The sequence below is a fragment of the Mastigoproctus giganteus genome, chromosome 4 (genome assembly GCF_048544385.1).
Source record: "Mastigoproctus giganteus isolate SK-2022 chromosome 4, ASM4854438v1, whole genome shotgun sequence".
In the NCBI taxonomy this organism is placed as follows: domain Eukaryota; kingdom Metazoa; phylum Arthropoda; class Arachnida; order Uropygi; family Thelyphonidae; genus Mastigoproctus; species Mastigoproctus giganteus.
Genome location: NC_143578.1, coordinates 197,432,393 through 197,455,460, shown reverse-complemented (window position 1 = coordinate 197,455,460; position 23,068 = coordinate 197,432,393). Strand labels below are relative to the sequence as shown.

The 23,068-nt window shown below is 37.5% G+C and overlaps 1 protein-coding gene across 2 annotated transcripts in view; it reads left to right on the top strand.

The window, feature by feature from the left end:
• Positions 1-23,068, top strand: part of LOC150087311 (casein kinase II subunit beta-like) — a 98,984-nt gene that overhangs the window by 34,188 nt on the left and 41,728 nt on the right. For both annotated transcript variants that reach the window (XM_090371979.1, XM_090371980.1), the window contains exon 3: positions 19,852-19,954. In XM_090371979.1, the coding sequence (XP_090228105.1) occupies positions 19,852-19,954 (103 nt within the window). The remainder of the gene's footprint in view (positions 1-19,851; positions 19,955-23,068) is intronic.

Sequence of the window (23,068 nt, the reverse complement as noted above, 5' to 3'; positions counted from 1 at the left end):
TGTCTTATATAATGGGATAATTGCCTCCTTGTTACTGCTGGCAAAGTTGCTATATATTATTGACTGTACCCCCATGCCTGTCTGCACTGCTCAGAGAACTTTGTGTCAGACTACAATTACCCTAGTCTCTTTCATTCTTCACCATCTGAGTGTGGTACTGTCCAATCAGTTTTCATTCTCTACCATCTGAGTGCAGTATCACCTAATCAGTATATTATTCTGGAATTACTGCTGCCCATATGTAGTACCTTGCATTTACCAATGTTAAACCTCAATTGTCACATCTCAACCTACCTGCCTAATTTTTTTGGGTCTTGCTACAGTAATGTGCTTTGATTCTTGTCATTAACCACCCTGCCAACCATTATATCATCCGTAAAATTAGAGAGTAAGCTTGCTATGCCTTCATTAATATTATTAATAAATATTTTTAACAGTAAGGGATCCAATACTGAACCCTGAGGAACTAGACTAATAACATTAGTCCAAGCAGAGCAGTGCCCTTTTATAATCGCCCTCTGTCTTCTGCCACTCAACCATCCTTTTATCCATAGCGGCAACTTGCTCCATGCCACACTGCTCCAATTTGTACAGCAGTCTTTCATGTTGAACAGTGTCAAAAGCTTTGCTGAAACCTAAATATATAATGTAAAAATTATTCTGTTTTCTTACAGTTGTTGTTAATCAAAGTGGTCATAAAGGCTCTTCCCCCTTAACAAATCCATGCTATGATTTCTGTATAATCCCATTCCTGTAAGATAACCCTGCAATATTTCTTTATCTGCTAACTCCATTATTTTCCCTGGAACAGAAATCAAGCTTACAGGTCTATAATTGGTCACATTACCCTTTGATCCCCCTTTTGTAAAAAGGAGAGACATTCACACCTCTAATCTATAGGACCTTCACATGAATCTAAGGATGTTGTCATCATTATAACCAAGGTTTGTTTATCTCTTTTGCTTCTTCTTTTAATATAACTGCATAGATCTCATGATGTGGAATCTATGCAGTTATTGAAATTAATATTTGATTTCTCTTTTGCAGTGATCAGCACTTATCAGTGAAAAAAAAAAATTGTATTATTTCTGTGGGAGAAAAATTATAAATAAATGTAAAATATAAATGTGTGGTTATGCCAAATTTTTGTATATGCTTAATAGTTTTATTAACCATTAAATGTTTGAAAATTCAGCATTATGTGTATGCACACATTTCCACTTACATATTATATATATATATATATATATATATATATATATATATATATATATATATATATTAGATGCACTGTTCATTCCAAACAATATGAGCATGTCCTCCTCTTGCTGCTAGTACTGCTACCAAAAGATATGGACTCTGTAAGGCTTCTGAACATTGTGGGAGGTATGTTGTACCATATCACCAGGATTGTAACCCATAGATCTGTGGTTGAGGATCCAAACATAATTCCAGAGATGTTCTGTGGAATTCATATCCACAGTGACTTCAGAAACCAGTACTGTGGATTTGCTATGGAAAAAGTTTTAGCTGTTTTCTTACAGTGAAGTGAGCTGGACCAACATGTTGCTTGGTGGTGTATGTATAACATTTTTTTTTTGCCAGTAATGATGTGTGCAACTTCAAACAGATTGTAACAAACTGAACACTAAATTTTTACTTTCTCTGGCAATGTAACATCCTCCACTAGGACCCTCACACAATTACACCAACAATCGTTGATTGATAGCATTGTACTTAATAAAAATAACATGGGTTTACTATTAAAATGAACACCCAATATACGAAATATGTTAGAAAGCTTGTATGATATTAGGTAAAAGATATAAGATAGGCATAGTTAGAAGAATATATATATGAAAATTAATAAAGGATAAAGAAAATCTGAAAGAAATAAGCATTTGAAATACTCAAGCAGAACTGTGGAATACTCATATAAAATTCACACAAAGTATGTCTTAAATGTGAAAACTATATACAAATTATGTATTGTTCTGTACTTGTCACAATTTAGGTGACTTTTTTAAATGAATTTTTTTCAAGCATAATGAAAATTAGTGGTAGTATAGGTATAAAATAGCTAATGGATTAGGAAAGAATGAATCTAAACTCCATAAAATAGAAAGAAGAGTAGCTCATTTAGGAATAGTTTCTCTTATATCCTTGGGTAAACCTAATAATTTCAGAGAAATGAAAATGAAGAATTTAACACTGGCAAAAGTAGGAGCTGAGATATGAGATTTAGCTCAGATAAGCTTGGGATCGCTTTCCCATTCCTTTTAAAAGGACCTTGAGCTGAAGGTGCTAAATTTATTATAGGTAGATCCTTAAGGGTAAATATAATAGGAGCAAAAAATAGCAAAGAATGAAATGCATGGATATAAAATTGCCAACTTTTCTCACAGTTTCAGTGGTTGTGCATTATACAGCAATATTGTGTGTGTGTGTGTGTGTGTGTGTGTGTGTGTGTGTGTGTGTGTGTGTGTGTGTGTGTGTGTGTGTGTGTGTGTGTGTGTGTGTGTGTGTGTGTGTGGGTACCATAAATTCCCTTCTTCCTTACCACAGTTACACAGCTTTCTTTTAAAGCTTTTTGCTTTATATATTAATTACAAACATGGAGTGGGTTTTCTTTGTGGTGGCCTTCTTCTCATGCAACTATAAAAGTCTCTCCCAGTTTATAAATTAGACCCTCTTTCTTTCTTTCTTTCTTTCTTCACAATACATAGCTTATTATTCTAATCCTTTCTGCTATACATTATTCACTGTATACACACCATATATGTAATCTCAGCCCTTAAACAGGGTCTAATTTATAAACTGGGAGAGACTTTTATAGTTGCATGAGAAGATTTTTTTATAATTAATATTTATATAGATTTTTATAATATTAACCCAGTTTGTTCAAGTATTTCTGATATGAAGTTGGAAATTTATTGGATGCTAGTTTATTGTAGAGGGTCTGTGTTGGATATACAAGTCAAATTTTTATTATAGATCAAAGCAATCCTGAGATGCTGTTAAAGAATAAGATTGCCATGTACCAATTTTGAAATGCTAGATGACCAGTAAATAAAGCACACCACTTGTAAAATTAAAAGCATCCATTTTGTTGTACACATCATTGTCTGTGGATGGTGTAAGGTATGTTCGTGTCTAGCGGTTCCTGGAATTTCTCCCATCTCCACGGATGTACATTGTATCAGGCCAGAGATTTGAAGGTGTGTGGGGTCATGTGCATTATATTTTGTTGTGCCCTTTGTTCTTCCAGTCTATTAGCCACCAAGACCCTAGTGGGACCCGTCGTTACCACACCGTGCCACGGGGACACTGACCAGGTGTACCACTGATGCTAGAGTACTCTGGTGGGTCCTGCCACCTACTTTCCTGGGATTTCAGTGGCTAGGACCAGATTTGAGAATGAGATTCTTGAGCAATGGTTGTAATTTTAACAGAGTGTAGGGTTGTTCGCTGATAACTTGTTCTAGGACCTAATAGGTCGGGCAATAATTTGATGTATTTAGATTTAGACCTGTGGGGCATGAGGGAAAAAAAAAAAGTTGTGTAAGAGAAAAGTAAGGGAGGGAGGCAGAAAACTGGAGTGTAGGAAACAGAAGGAAGATGGCCCCTGCATTCAGTGTGGCATGCCCAATGTCTCACCACCCCCACACAAAAAAACCGTTGTGTAAGAGAAAAGTGAGGGGGACAGCAGAAGACTGGAGGGTAGGAAACAGAGGAAGGGGCCAACAGGGAAGATGGACCCTGCAGACAGTGTGGCATGCCAATGCCTCACCAGAGGGAAGAGGGGATGAAACACACCTCCCACACAAAAAGAGTGAAATACCCCGCAAGTTCAGATTAGGTACAGCCAGTCAGTAGAAACTGACAGCTTGGTGGAAATCAGAGTGGAGGCTCCAGCGGCACGAGTACTGCTATGGTGGATGGGTCATGTTTGGGAAGGTCTAGTCCAGGTGTCATCATTGGGACTACATTCGGTGAATCTTGTCGCATCCAGATTGAAGGCTGGTCCAGTAGTCCATGATAATGAATAGTGGGGAGGTCAAAACAAGGAGTCCAAAATAAGATGGTCATGTCCAGGGACCGATGTTAGGCCTCTTCTTGATGAGATGTGTCACATCCAGTGGGAGAAGTTAGTCCAGGAGTCAACAATGAGGAATTTGTCAATGTATGTGAGGACCCTGTCTTTGATTTCACCGCTTGTGTTGTCCCATTCAAGTGGGGAGACCAGTCGACTGCTCTAAATGTGAGGAGTCAAGTTGGGTTCTGCACTCCGGATGGTTTGTTGGTCAAGCTTGTGTAAGTTTGGTCCAAGGCGTTAGCATCCAAGACTCGGCAATGCACAGCAACAGCTGGCAACCATGGTTGTTTTGACCTATTGATTCGGATACTATGGTGGTGGTAGCGTTTTCTGCCTGGTGAATAGGTCCATTGCAAATTGAGTGAGGGCTCGGTAAGTTTCTTCGTTCTGTAAGGTGAGGTGAGGTGTTCTTGGTTTTGGTAGTTGAAGTGTAGTTTCGTTATTTTATCCTCCTCAAGTCCTCGAATAGTATAGTTGTTTGTTGTTTGTTTGTTTGTTATTTGGAGCATTAACAACTAAGGCCATATTGCTCCGGGGATATGCGGTGATCATTCCCTGACCTTTCCGCATCCTCCGTATTTGGTGGTCACAGGTTCGAATCCCAGTCTAATCAAGAAGCGTGTGCTATGCACTGCTGCTCCTGCCCACCTGGCTACGGAGGCGCCTCGAATAGTATAGAAATACCGATTTTTTACATGTAGATGATTGGCATGATCTGATGTATTAGTCTTTAAATAAATAAAGAAATATATGTTATCACTGAGTTGGCTTTGCATTAGCAACACCTACCTAATATCTCATGGGGGCCACCTTTTGCCTCTAATACAGTCCATACACATAATGGCATGGACTCCACATAGTATTGCAGGGTGTTCTGAGGTAGTGCTACCTATGCCTGCACAATGTGTCCAGTAATGCCCACACATTGTCAGGTGGATGGCCATAGCATTGAACATCCTTTTCCAGGAGGTCTCGAACATACCCAGTTGGGTCGAGATTGAGTGAGCTGAACAGAGAATTTGTCACGTTCTTGAAACTAGTTAGCAAAATGCTGAGCTTTGTGGCATGGTGCATTGTCCTGTTGATAGATGCCAGAGTTGTCTCGATACAGTATCATCATGAATGGGCTTACAGGGTCAGTGATGATAGATAGGTAGGTATTTTCATTGAGCTATTGATTAATGGTGATCAGAGGTCCCAGGGTATACCATGGTGACAGTCTCCAAATCATACCACCACCACCTAGACCATACTGAACACCTACAGTGCATCAAGGTGCCATGGCCTCATGTTGCTTTCTCCAAATGTGAATATGCTCATTAGCATGATAGAACTGGAAATGGGATTCATCAGACCATGCAACAAATTTCCACATGTCAGTGATCCAGTGTTGGGACTGATGTGCCCAACACTGGAGTTTCTTGTACACAGTTTCTTGTGTCTTGCAATCAGCATGGATATATATGGCAGCCATCAACAGCTATAGTTTATATGAGCTAACGTCTGAGGCCACTCTGGTGTGTTGCTGCTGTGTAACGAGAAGAGACACAATACTAATCATGGACTTCAACCACGTGGCCGTGCCACATGTGACCTTTAGCTGGTTGTTCGACTGATGTTGAGCTAGTTACAGGCTTGTGACACCACAGAATTGGGAGTACTTAACTGTGTTAGCTGTTGTCAAGATACTGTGACCTGCATGTCTTGCCCCCTCAATCACTTTCCTCACACACTCCGACACTGATCACCATATGTGCAAACTGCAATCTCATATCAGCCATTCCCAACATTGAGCCTTCAGGAGCATTTCAGACCAGTCCATTCCTATACAAGGGAAGGGGGGGTTGCTAATGCAAAGCCAACTCAGTGTATATTTCTTAGTTAACCATTTTATTTATATATACAGCAGACTCTTGATTTACAGGGATTGGATTAACTGGGACACTTAAAAAAAAAAAAAAAATCAACCAGAAATCATAAAATTCAAGTAATAACTAGAATAGGTATAAACAGATGTTTAGCAAGTCATAAATAAGCAACAAGAAGCAGCATTATAAGTCGTGATTAGGAGATTAGTGTGCCTATTATCTTGCAACCCCCGCTGTCTTCACCCCCTGCTCAAAAAAAAAAAAAAATCCCAAATATTTAGTTTTTTTTAGTGCGTTACGTCAATTGTTGTGTTCCATCGCACCGCAAAAGGACAAATTTTGTTTCATTATGCATTTCAGGGATGTCGGAATTTTTTTTTTTTTTTTTTTGTTTAGAAATTGCAAAATTGGGCAAACGCAAGAGTTGTGCTTTCAATTAAACAAAAACTTGAAATTATTCAAATGTTTGAAAACGGTACATCCGTTAAATCTCTAAAGAACCATTATAATGTTGGTGACCAAACCATACGCGACATCGTAAAAAATAAAGGGAAGCTATTAGATTTAAAATCAACATTGTAAAAAATAAAGGGAAGCATCATATTGGACACGCGAGTAGTGCGTGGCAAGTTCTTTATCTATCTCCATACTTTTTACATAGGTTGCTGAACATTTTTCGATAAGGAAATCCCCGATTTATATAGATTCAGACTTACATTACATTATTTATAATTTTTTTATATGACAAGATTTCAAGTGAAGGGGACACACATTTCACCATAATGTAACAACTCACAGAATTCCAGCTATCGGTATTATTGCAAATGCAATGAGATTGAGTTTACTACCCGTTTATAATTAATTGCACTAAGAGAAAAGCCCAATAACCCAGAAAGTGTAAATCGTTTTTATCGTTTTATGGCGATGACCTCCAGAAATGTGCTTCAGTAAAATGTGAACTTGCGTGGACTGATAATAGTGAGTTTCCATTGAATTAGTCCATAAATGGGTAACACAAGCCAGAATATCTCCAGTGGATCGACACTGACGGAATCCATACTGGTGATCGTTGATCAGACGGAAGGTTTCTAGGTAGTTTAAGAGTTGGCGGTTAATTGATTTCTCCATTACTTTAGAAAGAGTAGAAGTAATTGCAATGGGACGATAATTGGATGGGAGGGATTTGTCGCCCTTTTTAGTAGGAGCATTAACAACTAAGGCCATATTGCTCTGGGGATATGCGGTGGTTATTCCCTGACCTTTCTGTATTTGGTGGTCACGGGCTCGAACCCCAGTCTAATCAAGAAACGTATGCTACGCACTGCTGCTCCTGCCCACCTGGCTACAGAGGCGCCACACTCAAAATGGTGAGAAGACTCAGATCCAGTGACCTATTGGTGGAAACTGCAAGTCGTACACATTCTGAGACTTTGCTGAAATTAACAACATTTGGAGGACTACCCGTACAGGTCGCCCCACATGCAACCTTAAATACTTCCAAGGGAGTAATTACAGAATGGGATCTGATGAACGTAACAGAAGCTGAACTGGTCCAGGAACTTAAACATCAAAAAGTTATACAAACCAAACGCTTCACAATCAGGAGAGATGGAGATCTAATTCCCATCCGCAACATCATTCTAACATTCAGAACACCAATATTACCGTCTGTTGTCAAAGCCGGGTATCTCAATTGCTGAGTACGGCCTTTCATTCCAAATCCTATAATATGCTAAAAGTGCCAAAAATTTGCCCACTCACAAATTGCTTGTAGAGGAGATCCAGTCTGTCCAAATTGCCATTCCAAAGAACACTCACAAACAGACTGTGATGCTAAGACCTCACGCTGTCCTAATTGCAAAGGCACACATCCAGCTTATTCAAAATAATGTGATCTCTGGAAAACAGGGAAACAAATCCAAAAGTACAGGGTAGAACAAAAAGTTATGTATCAGGAGGCAAAGAAACAAATTATGCTCAATGTACCCAAGAACACATATGCAACAGCAGTGAAAAAATATCAATCTTCGGCAACACAAACAGAAGTTTCTGTTCCCCCCAACCATATCCACTGCAGATTGGACCCGATCTATGCTGTCATCATCAATGAAACAGTCTCCTAAGGAGCAAAAGGTAGTGGACAGAGCCAACAACTCTCCAGTCACAGTTCCACTAACTGCACCACACAGGTTATCAGATACTAAAAAACTGAAAACCGATTCAGCTCCCACTAAGAAGACAAATAATCCCATAGCAGTTGTTGTTGTTGTTATTTGGTTTTTAGGAGCATTAGCAACTAAGGCCATATTGCTCCGGGATATGCGGTGGTCATTCCCTGAATGACCTTTCCGCATCCTCCGTATTTGGTGGTGACGGGCTCGAACCCCGGTCTAATCAAGAAGCGTGTGCTACGCACTGCTGCTCCTTCCCACCTGGCTACGTAGGCGCCTAGCAGTAAATATGGATACCGATAATAATGGTGACCCAGAAGAACCTATCCTAGATCTTCATGCAGAGGATGACGTGGACACTGGACGCCCAACCTTTCCAAGAAGAAAGAAAGTGAAGCTCGATCGCCACAAACAGACTGGAAATAAAAAAGAATCAGAACCATCTTCATGTAACAAAACCAAATAATGCATCATATCATACAATGGAACTGTAGAGGATTTCGCAGTAACATTGATGATATCCATGAGCTAATAGATCATTATCATCCTATAGACATCTGCTTACAAGAGACAAATTTAACATCACAAGTCTCTCTCTCTCTCTCTCTCTCTCTCAATTAGAAATTATAACCTTTTTAGGAAAGACAGAGCTGGTACAAATAATTCTCATGGAGGGGCAGCCATACTCCCAGATTCAAGAGTACCTTACAGACACATTCCTTTACAAACCTCCACAGGGGCCTCCGTAGCCAGGTGGGAAGGAGCAGTAGTGCGAAGCACACGCTTCTTGATTAGACCGGGGTTCGAGCCCGTCACCACCAAATACGGAGGATGCGGAAAAGTCAAGGAATGACCACCGCATATCCCGGAGCAATATGGCCTTAGTTGCTAATGCTCCTAAAAACCAAATAACAAACCTCCATAGAAGCTGTTGCAACATGTATAGTGATCGGTATTAATTTGACACTTGTCTCTATTTATCTGTTGCCAAATCACCCCTATACTATTCATGAACTCGAAGATCTTATTCTGCAGTTACCAACCCCTATCTTTTTATTGGGGGACTTCAACGGATACCATCCATTATGGGGTTCTCCCAATGCAGATGGACGAGGACAACTCATCAAACCTCAACCTGCTCAACAGTGATCACTTCCCGTTAATATGTAAGGCAGCACATTCCATAATTTCAGAAAACTACGTAAAATGGAAATTTTCAAAAGCAGATTGGGCAAAATTCACCTCCCGAGTGTTCTTTGATGAACAGATCATTGAAACCTGTCCTATTGACACAGTTACCGATCATATTACGAGACAAATACTGGCTGCTGCATGTACTGCAATCAACCACCCATAGAACCATAAATTGGTGGAACAAAGAGTGCAAGGGTGCAAAAAAGAAAAAACCGAGCATAGAATACGTTTTGAAAATATCCTACCACCGCCAATCTTATAAACTACAAGAAACTCAGAGCCAAGTCCCGTCACATTAGGAAAAAAGCTAAAAAAGAATCTTGGATTCGATTTGCAAGCTCATTTAATAAAAATAGTGATACAAGAATAATATGGAGAAAAATAAAACAGCTAAATGGTAAATTTCACCCATTATCCTCCCCAAATTGGAATGGGCAAGAGCTTTCTTCTCCCATAGGTATAGCAAATGCCTTAGGGACTGTTTTTTCACAGTTATCTACCTCAACAGCATACAACCCATCATTCCAGAAGATCAAAGTATTAGCTGAAAAGTACACACTGAACTTCAGACCTACGAGTATATGTTCTTTACCCTATAATCAACCGCTTACAATGGTTGAAATTCAAGGAGCCATATCTACCTCAAAAAACAGTGCTGCAGGCCCCGACGGAATATATTATATAATGCTCCAACACTTGGATAAAAAATCTGTCTCTTTACTGCTGACCTTTTTCATTCGCATCTTCCTTGAACATTCGTTCCCCAGTTCCTGGCATCACTCCTATATAATAGCAATTTCCAAACCAGGGAAAGATCACTCTATTCCTCAAAACTATAGACCCATTTCTCTCACCAGTTGCTTAAATAAAACCTTGGAAAAAATAATTCACCATCGACTCACATGGTATCTCGACTCTAAAAATATAATTTCTGACAATCAATTTGATTCTCATGGTCAAAGCCAAAACAAACATCAGGAATGCATTCATCCGTAATGAGCATCTAGTCATGGTATGCCTTGATGTAGAGAAAGCCTTTGACACCACATGGCATTTTGGTATCCTGAGAGATCTGCATTCCCTTGACTTGAGAGGCCACTTACCATATTTCATACAGAACTTCCTTCAGCACAGGTCATTTCAAGTTCGATACCGACAAGTCCTCTCCCAAACATATATACAAGAAAAAGGGGTCCCACAAGGCTCTGTGCTCAGTGCCACCTTATTCGTTACAAGAATAAATCACATGATCAAAATTATTCCCAACACTGTGAATTCATACCTCTATGCCGATGATCTCAATATTTCTTGCAATTCGCAAAACATGGCCTTCATTGAGCGGCAGCTCCAAATTTCAATTAATAACATTCAGATGTGGGTGGCACAGAATGGGTATTGACTCTCTTGCTCAAAATCTAAAGTAATTCACTTTTGTAACAAAAGAAAGATGCATCTAGATCCACAGCTACAGTTAACAAATCAGCCTGTCTCAGTTGTGAACAGCATTCGGCTTCTTGGTCTGATTTTCGATAGCAAATTGAACTTTATGGAATACATTAAATATCTATGTACATCTTGCCAGAAAAAAATGAACATACTCAGAATTATTTCTTCAACATCATGGAGTGTAGATTGATACACGTTACTTCACTTGTATAGAGCCCTAATCAGATCTCGCCTTGATTATGGTGCACCAGTATATGATTCTGCTAGGGAGAGCATGCTAGCACAGCTTTCCCCTATCCAACATTCTGCCCTGAGGATAGCTATAGGCGCTTATAGAACTTTGCCAAATTCAAAGTCTTTTCATTGAAGCTCATGAACTTCCCCTAAACCTCAGGAGAAAGATGTTGCTACTCAACTATACAACTAAAGTCCAAAGTTTACCTACCCATCTAATTAGACCGATAATTAATGACTCCAGCTCACAATGTACTATAGAAATAAACCCAGAGCAGTTCAGCCCCTACTGTTCTCAGATTTCAGGCATTATTACAAACTTGGAATATAGATTTTGATAAAATTCTTCAAGATCCAAACAGTCCGGATCCCCCATGGTATTATATTAAACCATCCTGTGACAACTATTTCCTAAACTGGCAAAAACACTCTCTTGCAAATGTCAACATACAACAACTCCACATTGCCCACACACAAAATCATCTGCATTTTACAAAAATATATACATGGGTCAAAATCTGAGAGTAGAATTGGTGCCGCAGCCATCTCGTTTCCCAATTATGCAACAGCTATACAGCTGAATTATACACCATGAAACTTGCAATAGAAAATATCCTCCATCTGTCCATCCATAAAAGCATGATATATACGGACTCCCAGAGTGCAATTACAGCTTTACAGAACAATTCTTCTCAAACATATCCTTTAATAAAATTCATGAAATCCAAACTGATGCATATCCAAAAACTCCAGCGAGTGGTCATTTTCTGCTGGATTCCAGAAAATGAATGTGCGGGCTATGCCGCTAAGCATCCATCCAACAGAGAATCATCACAATATTATGTTCCATATCTTGACTACAAAAGTAACATAAGAAGAATATGTAGGGAACAGTGGACAATTCAATGGCAAACCCAAACACATAATAAACTCCTCCAAATAAAACCTGAACCGCAACTATGGTCCTCCAGCTTCTATGTAAACAGAAGGGAGGAAGTAATCTTAACCAGAGCACGAATTGGCCACAGTCATCTTTCCCACCTTTATCTCCTCACAGGTAATGATCCTCCACAATGCACACAGTGCAACTCTCTTTTTACAATGAAACATATTCTTGTTGAGTATACTTTATACACCACTGCCCGCCAAGTCTCATTTAGCTTTCTTCCAAATCTTAAAGAACCACTAACACTTTACCGCATGATAGGTAACTATGCTAATCTGCCGGAATTTTTCCATTTTATTAAACTGATAAAATTATATCACCGTTTTTGATTGATGTCATAACAGTCACCATGCACGTTTAACATTCATAACGTTGATTAGTGCAATATGGCCAAAGTCACCCTTGCACCAAAAAACAACAACAAAGGGTTTCTCTTACAAAGAAAGGCTTAAGTTTTGCAAATTACAGTGTCTGGAGACTAGGCACCTGCGAGGTGATCTGATTGAGGTGTATAAAGCCTTGAATGGTTTGAGCATGCTCAATGCAGATGCGATTCTTCCTCTTGCTCAGAATAATCACCAGAGAGGGCATAAATTCAAATTGAGGAAAGACGGTTGTAGGATTGATGTGCGGAAGTTTGCCTTTAGCCAGTGGGTGGTTGATTGGTGGAACAAACTTCCATCTGTCGTTGTAGAAGTTGATAACTTAAATAGATTCAAGGCAGAACTTGACAAACATTTGGAGCAAGTGGATGGGTGAAATAAGGGATTTTTTTTTTTTTTTTTGGCTGATGCTGCAAATTCTTCAATGCATCATGTGCCTTTGCTAATGCTAATGACCACGCAGGACCCGAATTTTCCTGAAAACAGTCGAATAGCATGCAATGCCGCCACACCTCATGTGAATACATTGAAACACCAAGGAAACATAAGACATAACACATTCCGTACATTGAAGACTACATAGACAGTCTACACCTACAAAGTCTACTAAAATTTAATACATGTAACAGTAAATTATGCAAAGGTGTCCATATATGCATAGCCAGCACAGCCATAACACAGAAAATTCACTGATATTTTGCCACACAAAAGGAGTAATATACCTGATCACATGTAAAAAATGTGGCATCCAATACATAGGACAAACCAGTACTGAACTACACATTGGGGAGAAATCCCCCCAAAGACAGAAGTAGTACAGATACAGACAAATACACCAATGAAATAGAGCTAAGACACTTCCAAAAGCACAATTTTACCAGTACCGCCATAGCCATATTAGCCATCATGGAAAACACCAACAAAAGGGTAAAAATAACTTTTTATTCTTCAATACAAATCCCTCTACCCTCATGGTTTGAACAATAGGTTCAATGGAAGGAACTTCACCTACTCCAGTTATAAACAATGCACATATGCAATTTTTCAATTGCATATGTGCACTGTAACGGATTGAGAAATTATAAAATTAAACAAGAATACAGTAGCTACAATAGGACAAAAACCCCAAGATATTAACAATTTTGAAAAACTCCTCACAGAATGGGATACAGATCCCATTAACATAAAAAGCATACATAACACCCTGTTTCCACTAAAACATTTTAAGCTAAAAGCCCTAAACAAGTTCTACCATAAAATTTCTATTAAAAGTATACATCTTAAACACACTTTAGAAGATATCATTAAATTCTGATTAGGATTAGTATACGGCCTCCGTAGGTCAGGAGCGGGAGTGCAGTAGCACACGCTCTTTGAGTAGACCGGGATTCAAGCCCCTGACTGCTGAATGCGGTCGATCTGCCAACCCGCACTGGACCAGCGTAGCAGATTATGGTCCATTTCCCTCAGCATGGTCCATTTCCCTCATTTTTTTTTACCCTGAAAATACAACCAAAGAGTATTGCATAATAAAATTTCTAAATTTGGTCTACGACTACATTAATCTCAGAAATATCATGCATAAAACTAAAACATACTTTCCAATAAATAGTATCAGTATATAAATCAGATATAGATATGACAGACCCATAGGGATGACTATCTATAACTATAAAAACACAGTACACGCTCTTTGAGTAGACCGGGATTCAAGCCCCTGACTGCTGAATGCGGTCGATCTGCCAACCCGCACTGGACCAGCGTAGCAGATTATGGTCCATTTCCCTCATTTTTTTTTACCCTGAAAATACAACCAAAGAGTATTGCATAATAAAATTTCTAAATTTGGTCTACGACTACATTAATCTCAGAAATATCATGCATAAAACTAAAACATACTTTCCAATAAATAGTATCAGTATATAAATCAGATATAGATATGACAGACCCATAGGGATGACTATCTATAACTATAAAAACACAGTAGCCAATATGAACCCTGTTTCTGTCATGAAGAAAAATACAAAAATTATATAGATCCACATACTTGCCAGCAACCTTAAAATTATTGAAGACAATACCCTACAAGAAGTGATGAGCAAAGGAACAAAATTTGTTCCTTTGCTCATCACCCAACTCCAAAATTTGCTTAAAAAGCATGCACAACTCCATTAATACGGATCTGTTGCAATTCGCTTACAAAACAGCATACAAACACAACACCCCAGTGGAAACGTTTCAAAGATGGATTAATATTACCACAAAGCTTATCTTAACTAGATTCAGAGACATCGTGATACACCAATATGATCACAAAATTAAAAGTTTAAAAAGTATTAAACAAAAAATCAAAAACCTACAAAATAAGTTCGTTATCACCAATACAGACAAAGCTAATAACAACTTCAGCGTCATTTGTAAGAGATTCTATATAGACACCCTAAAACAGGAATTGGACCACAGTTGACATAAGTTCATCAACTCCACCCCTAACACAATTACTAGAAAACTAATAGCATTACACAAGAAAATTAAATTAAAAATAGATAACACCCAATATCCATACGTTTACTGAATCCCAAGTTCCACAAAGACCCAACAAAGAAAAGGTTCATCACCACATGCAGTAACAGCTACAACAAAACATCTAACAAAATAATGGAAACCAAATTAAATTTAACAGCTAGCATTCTCACAAACACAGAATTCATCTCCAATAACAGGCAGTACATTGAATATATTAGAAACAACCATATTAACAAATTGTACACATATGACTTCAAAAACTTGTTCACCAGCATATCACATAACAATTTGATAAAATTACTATCTGAATATTACAAAGAATATCAAAATAAATTAGGATGTAAAAAACAGTACTGGCTAGACCTTATCAACCTTAGTGTGAAAAATAACTACATACAGATGGGTAATATAATCTATGTGCAAATAAGAGGCATGGCTATGGGTGCAAGTAGGTAGTTCTTGCTCCATAGCCAACCTCTATTTGCACTTTTATGAAAATAAGATTAAAGAAGACATCACGTGCTACAGGTACATTGACAATGTACTTGTCATCAACTATGCAGATTTCACGGCTAAGAAAATTTATCCCGAAGAACTGACTATAGAAAGAACCAACGCAGAAAGCAACCTACATAGATAGTCAAATCACAATAGCAAATGACTTAGTATACATCAGCAACTATGATAAAAGAGACTAGTTTAGCTTCCCAGCTATTAAACTAACAAACTGGGAAACTAATTTAGCCAAGAATATACATGGAAACGTGATGAGAAACCAAACCAACAGAATCATACGAAGAAAACATGAAGGAAGCTCTAAAAAATCTGTAAAATACCCTCATCAGTAACAAAATACCTGAAAACTACATCAGACACCATATAAATGCAGCCGCACAAGCGAAACTCAAACAGCAACCAACTAATATTAATCCTAATAGAATCATAGAAAAAATCTTTTCAATGGAAAATAAATGCTCTGATTAGAGCTGAAAATCGACCCCTATTTGAACCCCAGGTTAATTGCACATAGGTGAGGCTCGTCAACTGTTGACATGGTACCTGGATGTCCAAAATCAAATTCCCACTAGCAGAGTTATTAACACCATGAATGTAAATACACTGGTCATCATCACTATGCAGGTATATTGCATTCCACAAAAGCTAACATTTAGAATTAATTATTACAGCATCAATGCAAAAACGAGATTTATTTACAAACACGGAAGAGACTACAGGGTTAAGATTTACAGATTCACAATGAAGGAGGCTGTATATATTTGTAAATAGTTATCCCCAAGGGCACATACAGGGCCGTCATGCCTTAGAAAAGCGTTGTCGGTCCCCACGCCCTACGGATAACATGATTAATTTTAATATCTATCATGTTAATTTATTTCCATTTATTTCTATTATTTCTCATTTTTAGTTTAATTTAATCCATTAAACATAAATATAAAAATTAAAATCATATTGTATCTGCTTCCTGCAATAAAACAAGCAAAATATACAATTGTCCCAAGCTTTAAATTATAATTTAACATCCAGTCCACTCTCAGGAGTGCAGAGCATTAGATTTTATCCCTGGCAGGACCTTGCCATAGGCAAGGTCGCGCCACGGATAAAACCTGGTACATCTGCACAATACATAGTACTATACACATAAAACCTAAAGAAGGTGGGAAAATTGAACATTTTCAGTCTGACCACCCAGGATGTGGAGGTGAGGTACAATGATGTTTTAATCTGATACATAACTGTAGGGCTTTGAATCTCCTGTCATAGTTTGCTGACATATACTTGAACCACCCTGTTTATTTAAAAATTAAGTACAGTCAGTCCTCATATAACACGATAGTTGTGTTCCTGGAAACCCTCGTGCAATGCAAAATCGTGCAATATAAATAACAGGCCCAATGGGAAAAATAGGGTTAGGTGCTGATCACCTAAGATTGAACACATATTTGCAACCAAAACACAATAAATAATCATAATAAAATAGTTATGTATTTTATTACGACTATTACGTAATAAAATATTGATAATGCTTTTGCTTCTATCGTAAGCAAATTTGTTCTTTGTTTGATCTTCTATGGCCTTGAATGGGTTGAGCATGCTGAATTCTGATGGGATCCTTCCACTTGTTCAGATTACGAACCTAAGGGGGCATAAATTCAAATTAAGAAAAGACAGATGTAGAATAGATGTGCGGAAATTTGCCTTTAGCCAGTGGGTGGTTAATTGCTGGAACAAACTTCCATCTGTCGTTGTGGAAGTTGATAGGTTGAATAAATTTAAGGAGGAACTGGACAGGCATTTGGAGGAAATGGTGTGATTTTTTTTTTTTTTTGGCTGATGCTGCATAAGCTCATACACATGCTTTCTTGCATCACATGCCACTACTACTATCCAAATAGATGACAGCCTTTCCAGCTCTTCCAATTCTTTGTGTCTTGATCTAATGGATTTTGTTACTCTTTGAGTTGTTCCTGCTCTGAAAGTTGTTTTTATTTTCTCTGCATTCTTTCTAATTCTTGGAGTTGCCTCATTTAGGCCTGTAGCACGTACAATATCACATGGTCTTTCATTTCGCTCAAAATGTTTCAAAATTTCATATTTTTTTCTCTATCGACAGAGGCGGACTGGCTATAAACCTTATCGGGGAAAACCCCGGTGTGCCGGAGGCCAGAATGTGATGAAGGCCAGTGTGATTTTGGCCATAAATGAGGCCCTAGTATGAGGCCGCTACTAATTTTCCCGGGTAAGAATTTTTGACCTAGTCCTCCTCTGTCTGTCGATATTGCTTTTCTTTTTCTCTCTGAATCTGTAGTCTTCACCAGGATGCTTCCTTTTCACATCTTTTAAGTATTTTACTCATTTTTAGGGAATAAAGCACAATTACAAAATGAGGAGGCATGTTTGATACACATAAACAAAACTGCGCACGTGTAGCACCTGAATAAACAACACCATAAAGGCAGAGCACCATAACACCTCACTAACTCACATTTTACTAAAGCACATTTCTGGAGGTTACTACCATAAAACAATAAAAACTATTTCCAGTTGCGTTTTTGTTAGCGGAATCTGTTATAAACGGGTAGTAAACTCGATCTAATTGCATTTGTGATAATACTGTTAGCTGTAATTTTGTCGGTTTTTACGTTATTATGTGTTTCCTCTTCACTGATATAAAAAACATAAATACATTTTCAGAATCTTCTCTTCATTCCTATCGTGTATCGTTCAGTTGGGGTGATTCTGTGTTCAACTGCCATTTCTTGTAAACAGAAAGGCGAATCGTGCATAAGCGAATTCAGTTAGTGTTATATACAATATTGTTCTCCTATTTATAAATCGTGTATGATCGAATTCATGTAGTGTAAACACGTGATATACGAGGACTGACTGTACGTATATTCAAAAAATTACTCTTTTTATTCCAAATTATTCACCAAGTAATTACCTAAAGTTAACCTAGCAAAACTGGTATAGAGATTACAGAAACGGGTATGTATAATACATTCTTCTAGTATGGCTATATGTCTGCTCAAAGCCCCTTAGGCAGTAGCAGATGTATGACCATGAGGGAGAATATTAATTTTCACTAATTTTCTCCAATTTCTCCAGTATTCTTTAATTTTCAACAATTTTTTCCATTATTCTCCAATTTCTCCAATTTTCTCTAAATGTCTCTAATCTTCTTTAAATTTTACATTAATTTTGTTGTTTTTATATTTATACGTATCTATGGTATATTAGGCTATCCATACCTAATCCATACTAGATTTATATATAACTACGGGTTGGTTGGGTCATTACAAATCTGATGCTCCTAAGTAGTACCAAAATTAATCATAAAAAGTAATAATATATAAGTTAAGTATGTATATATATATATGTATCTACGTATTGTAACATATTTTATATATTATTCACCAAGTAATTACCTAAAGTTTCCTTTGGATTCAAATGATTCAAAAACATAACTAACATTAGATAACTCATTGTAGCAATAGCATGAACATGAGGAAAAATAACCATTCTTCATACAACAGGACTTGTGTAAAAATATAAATGAATTTTTGATTCCTGTACTATATGGAATCATAAATTTTATAGAATTATTGTTTCATTAATTATTAAATTTAAAGCAATTAAATTGTCTGATCAGAAACATCAGGGTTGAATTTATCTAAAAAATAATATCCTACATATAAATTAATGAAATAGATCATCCTCATCCTGAATGAAAATAGTGATTCAGCATCCCTGCCACTTTTGGAAGTACTCTTTATCTTTATTCCTTAAGGGGGTTTTCCAAGTTTATGGTAGAACTACAGGCAAGATGAATAGCGATGGTGGCCGTGAAACTGTTCCTGTGAGTCAAAAACTCATAAATAAAGATGGACTGTAAGGACTACATAACAGATATTGCTGAAATATTCCTCTGGATCAAAAACTTGCAAATTGAGAGGGCTGAATGAACAGGCCATTACTCTGTCACCCTCTTGATTCAGAAGTTTGACCCAGAAAATTCCAATAGCTTCAGTGATACCTCACTCTACCTATTCAGAGAGTGAGGATGAGGGATCACTTCATAGGAGGGTGAAGGATCATTCAGAAAGATGAAGTGATACCTCACTCTCCCTAAATAGGGAGGGTGAGGTCCACTGAAATATTATAGAAAACTGAGTCAGCAACTAAACTCTTATCCAAAGGAAAAGTTTCAGATGTGCTTCTGAAAATGGCAGGGACACTGAGATCACTGTATCCATTCAAGAGGATAGATTCATTCAAGAGTTTAGTTGCTGACTCAGGGGGTGATGTATTCAATTAATTTATGTATATAATGTATTTTTTTAAACAAATTCAGTTGTATAATTTTGTGATTGGACCTTGTGCATTACTGACATTTAATAAATGATATTTTCTTTATTTGATGTTATATGTAAATAAAAATGTTTCCTCATTCTAAGTTTGATTTCAGATTGATGAAGATTATATTCAGGATAAATTTAATCTCACAGGTCTTTGTGAACTCATTCCTCACTTTAGACAAGCTTTGGATTTAATTTTGGATATGGAAGCAGGTAATTATATATTATTTTTAATTATTTATGTATTGTTTAAAGTTTAAAAACTTCAAACAGATAAATAAAAAATTTTTTACAAGACTCAAAGCTGCTAGTTTTGTGACTCAGTAGCCTTAAGATTCAAAGATTGCTGTAGTGTGGATTTTTCTGTTTTTTTCCAGTATTTAAAAATAATTTTCTTGGTTAAACTAATTTCATAGTTTAACCAAGAATCAATTATCAAATGAAATCATGTAGCTTGACACAGCATAAAATAAAAATTTAGATTTGTGTAATCTTATTAGTAGTATAAATTCCCATTAATTAGTATTACTTACCCTAGACATATTTTTCTTTTCTTCTTGTTCTATTTCATAGTGTAGACAGTTACCAACACAGTGCTTGCTAATGAAATTTTGAATGTCTCTTGTGCATATGTATGTGACTAATACATATTAATGTATCAGTCACAAGCATATAACTGAAATAACCAAAAAGAAACATAAGAACTGAAGACTTAATTGTTGAGAGCCAATCTGTTGCATGCATGTTGATACTTCCAAGCAAGTCTGCTTTTAGTATTTATTTAGTAGGGATTTGTAAATATCTGTTTACAGACAGATTGATAAAGATGCTCTTTAATACTATTTTAGAAATATATATATTTCAAATTGTTTGTAGAGCAAAAATCTATTTAAGTTAATGGCACCATCTAGTTAAGAAACAACAGTCTTACAAATTCCAAAACATATGGAAAGAAGAATACTTCTTTATCAACATAAAAGGAATATGTCTTTGTTTTATACAACTATATTATTGCAATTGCGAAAAAAAAATGTTAAGAGGCATTTAACACCTTGCATTGCTGCTTTGAAGGATATATTGTACACCATTGATCCAAAACATTATGACCAACTATCTAATATGACGTTGGTCCTCCACATGCACCAAAACAGCTTGAACCCGGCGAGACAGGGACGCTACAAGATTTCTAAATGTGTCTTGTGGTGTCTGGTACCAACACGTAACCAACAGATCCTTTCACTCCTGTAAGGTCCGTGGTTGAGATGCTGCAGATCAGAGTTTCTGTTCCAACACAAACCACAGATGCTTGATGGTATTGATGTCTAGGGAATTTGGAGAATTTGATTCATCGGACCAGACGACCTTCTTCCAATCACTCAAGGTCCAGTTTCGATGCTCGTTTATCCATTTTAGGTGCTGTCGCAGGTGAACTGTGGTTAGAATGGGCACTCGGAGTGGCCTGCGGCTAGGCAGCCCCATTTTCAGCAGGGTTCGATGTAATGTGTGTTGTGACACATTACTCTCGTCACCAGCATTCCAGTTATCGGCGAATTTCTGTAGGAATGGGAATAGATATACAAATAAATAGGAAAGACAGATAGGATGGGGGGGGTTATTCTCCTAGTTAAGAAGCATATTAATTCAAAGGCATTCATGCTTCTAGTCAACGTGGGTGACTAGTGCAATGTTAATTCAGTTCGGTGTGATATAAGCACTGGAAAAACAAAATTTATAGTAGCAGTGTGTTAAAGGCCTCCATAGCCGAGTGGTCAGGAGCGGGAGTGCAGTAGCACACGCTTTTTGAGTAGACTGGGATTCAAGCCCCTGACTGCTGAATACAGTCGATCTGCCAACCCCCACTGGACCAGCGTGGCAGATTATGGTCCATTTCCCTCAGCATGAATTGTTGAGGAGGCTTCCATCCTGCAGTGGGTTGATAATGGCTGCACTTTACCTTTTTATAGGCCTAATGACTGTGATGAGTATACCAAACAGCTATTTAGAGAAATAGCTGTTTGGTATACCCAAAAAAGGGATAAAGGTAATTATCCCTTTTTAAATCAATGTCTTTTAATGGGGAATTTTAACTTTCCAGTTGACTGGAATTTGTGGTTGGAAGAAATCTACAAAATTCTTGCACACTAGCAAGAATTTTGTAGATTTTTTGGAAGACAGTTTTCTACAGCAGTATGTTAGAAAAGTAACAAGAGGAAGCAATACTCTTTCCCTGGTTATCACCAGTGATTCTACATGCATTCAGAATCTGCAGGTAAAAGACCCACTGGGTGGCAGTGATCACAGTGTACTAATGTGGAATTTAATTAAAGACATAACTACTGTCAATGGTAAAGTGAAAAGCTTTTGCTTTCTTAAGGGTGACTGACAGACCGTTTTTAAATTCTATGCAGTGGGACCAATTGATAATGTTACCAACAGCAAAATCTAAATAGGAAGCATTTGGAGAAGTAATCATAGAAGCTGTTAGCTTTTCATACCATTGAAGAAATACTATTCAAGGGTCAGACCTAAATGAATGTCAGATGAACTACTGAGACAAGTTGCAGAGAAGAAAAGTGCATGGGTCGCATATAAATTATTAGGTGATTCAGAAGCCTATGGTAGATATAAATTAGTCTGTAATCAAGTTGCAAAGGAGGTTAGGCAAGCTTAGGTGTAGATTATGAGCAGTCTGGCAAAGAATGCAAAGAAAAGCAACAAAGACTTCTATGCTTCTATTAATAGTAGAACGAAGGGTTTGAATCACTTTGGGCCACTTGATGTCAATGAGTTAACTGTTGAGGTCCCTGCCCAGGTTGCTGACAAATTGAATAAGTATTTTGCATCTACCTTCACACATGAGGAATTTTTTTAGGGAAGGGGATACCAGAAGTTTATCAAACTCCATTGAAGAGCTAATTGACTGTGATAACTTGAAGGAAAGTGGAAGAGGAATTGTTGGAGCTGAACTTAACAAAGGCACTTGTGGTGGATGGGATCTATCCAGTCATATTAAGAAAGGTGGCAAAAGAGGTAAGCAAGCCTTTAGCCATAATTATGAGAGCATCCTTGGATTCAAGGAAGGTCCGGAGATGTGTGGATATATCTTCAATTCATAAACAGGCAACAAAAGGTGACATGAGTAGTAGTAATGGCATGTGACTCAAGAAAGCAACGAAAGGTGACATGAGTAGTAGTAATGACATGTGATGCAAAAAAAAAAAAAAAAAAATTTACAAAACAGTTCCCTCTAAATGTTTGTCCAGTTCCTCCTTAAATTTATTTAACTTAAACTTCCACAATGACAGATGGAAGTTTGTTCCTTCATTT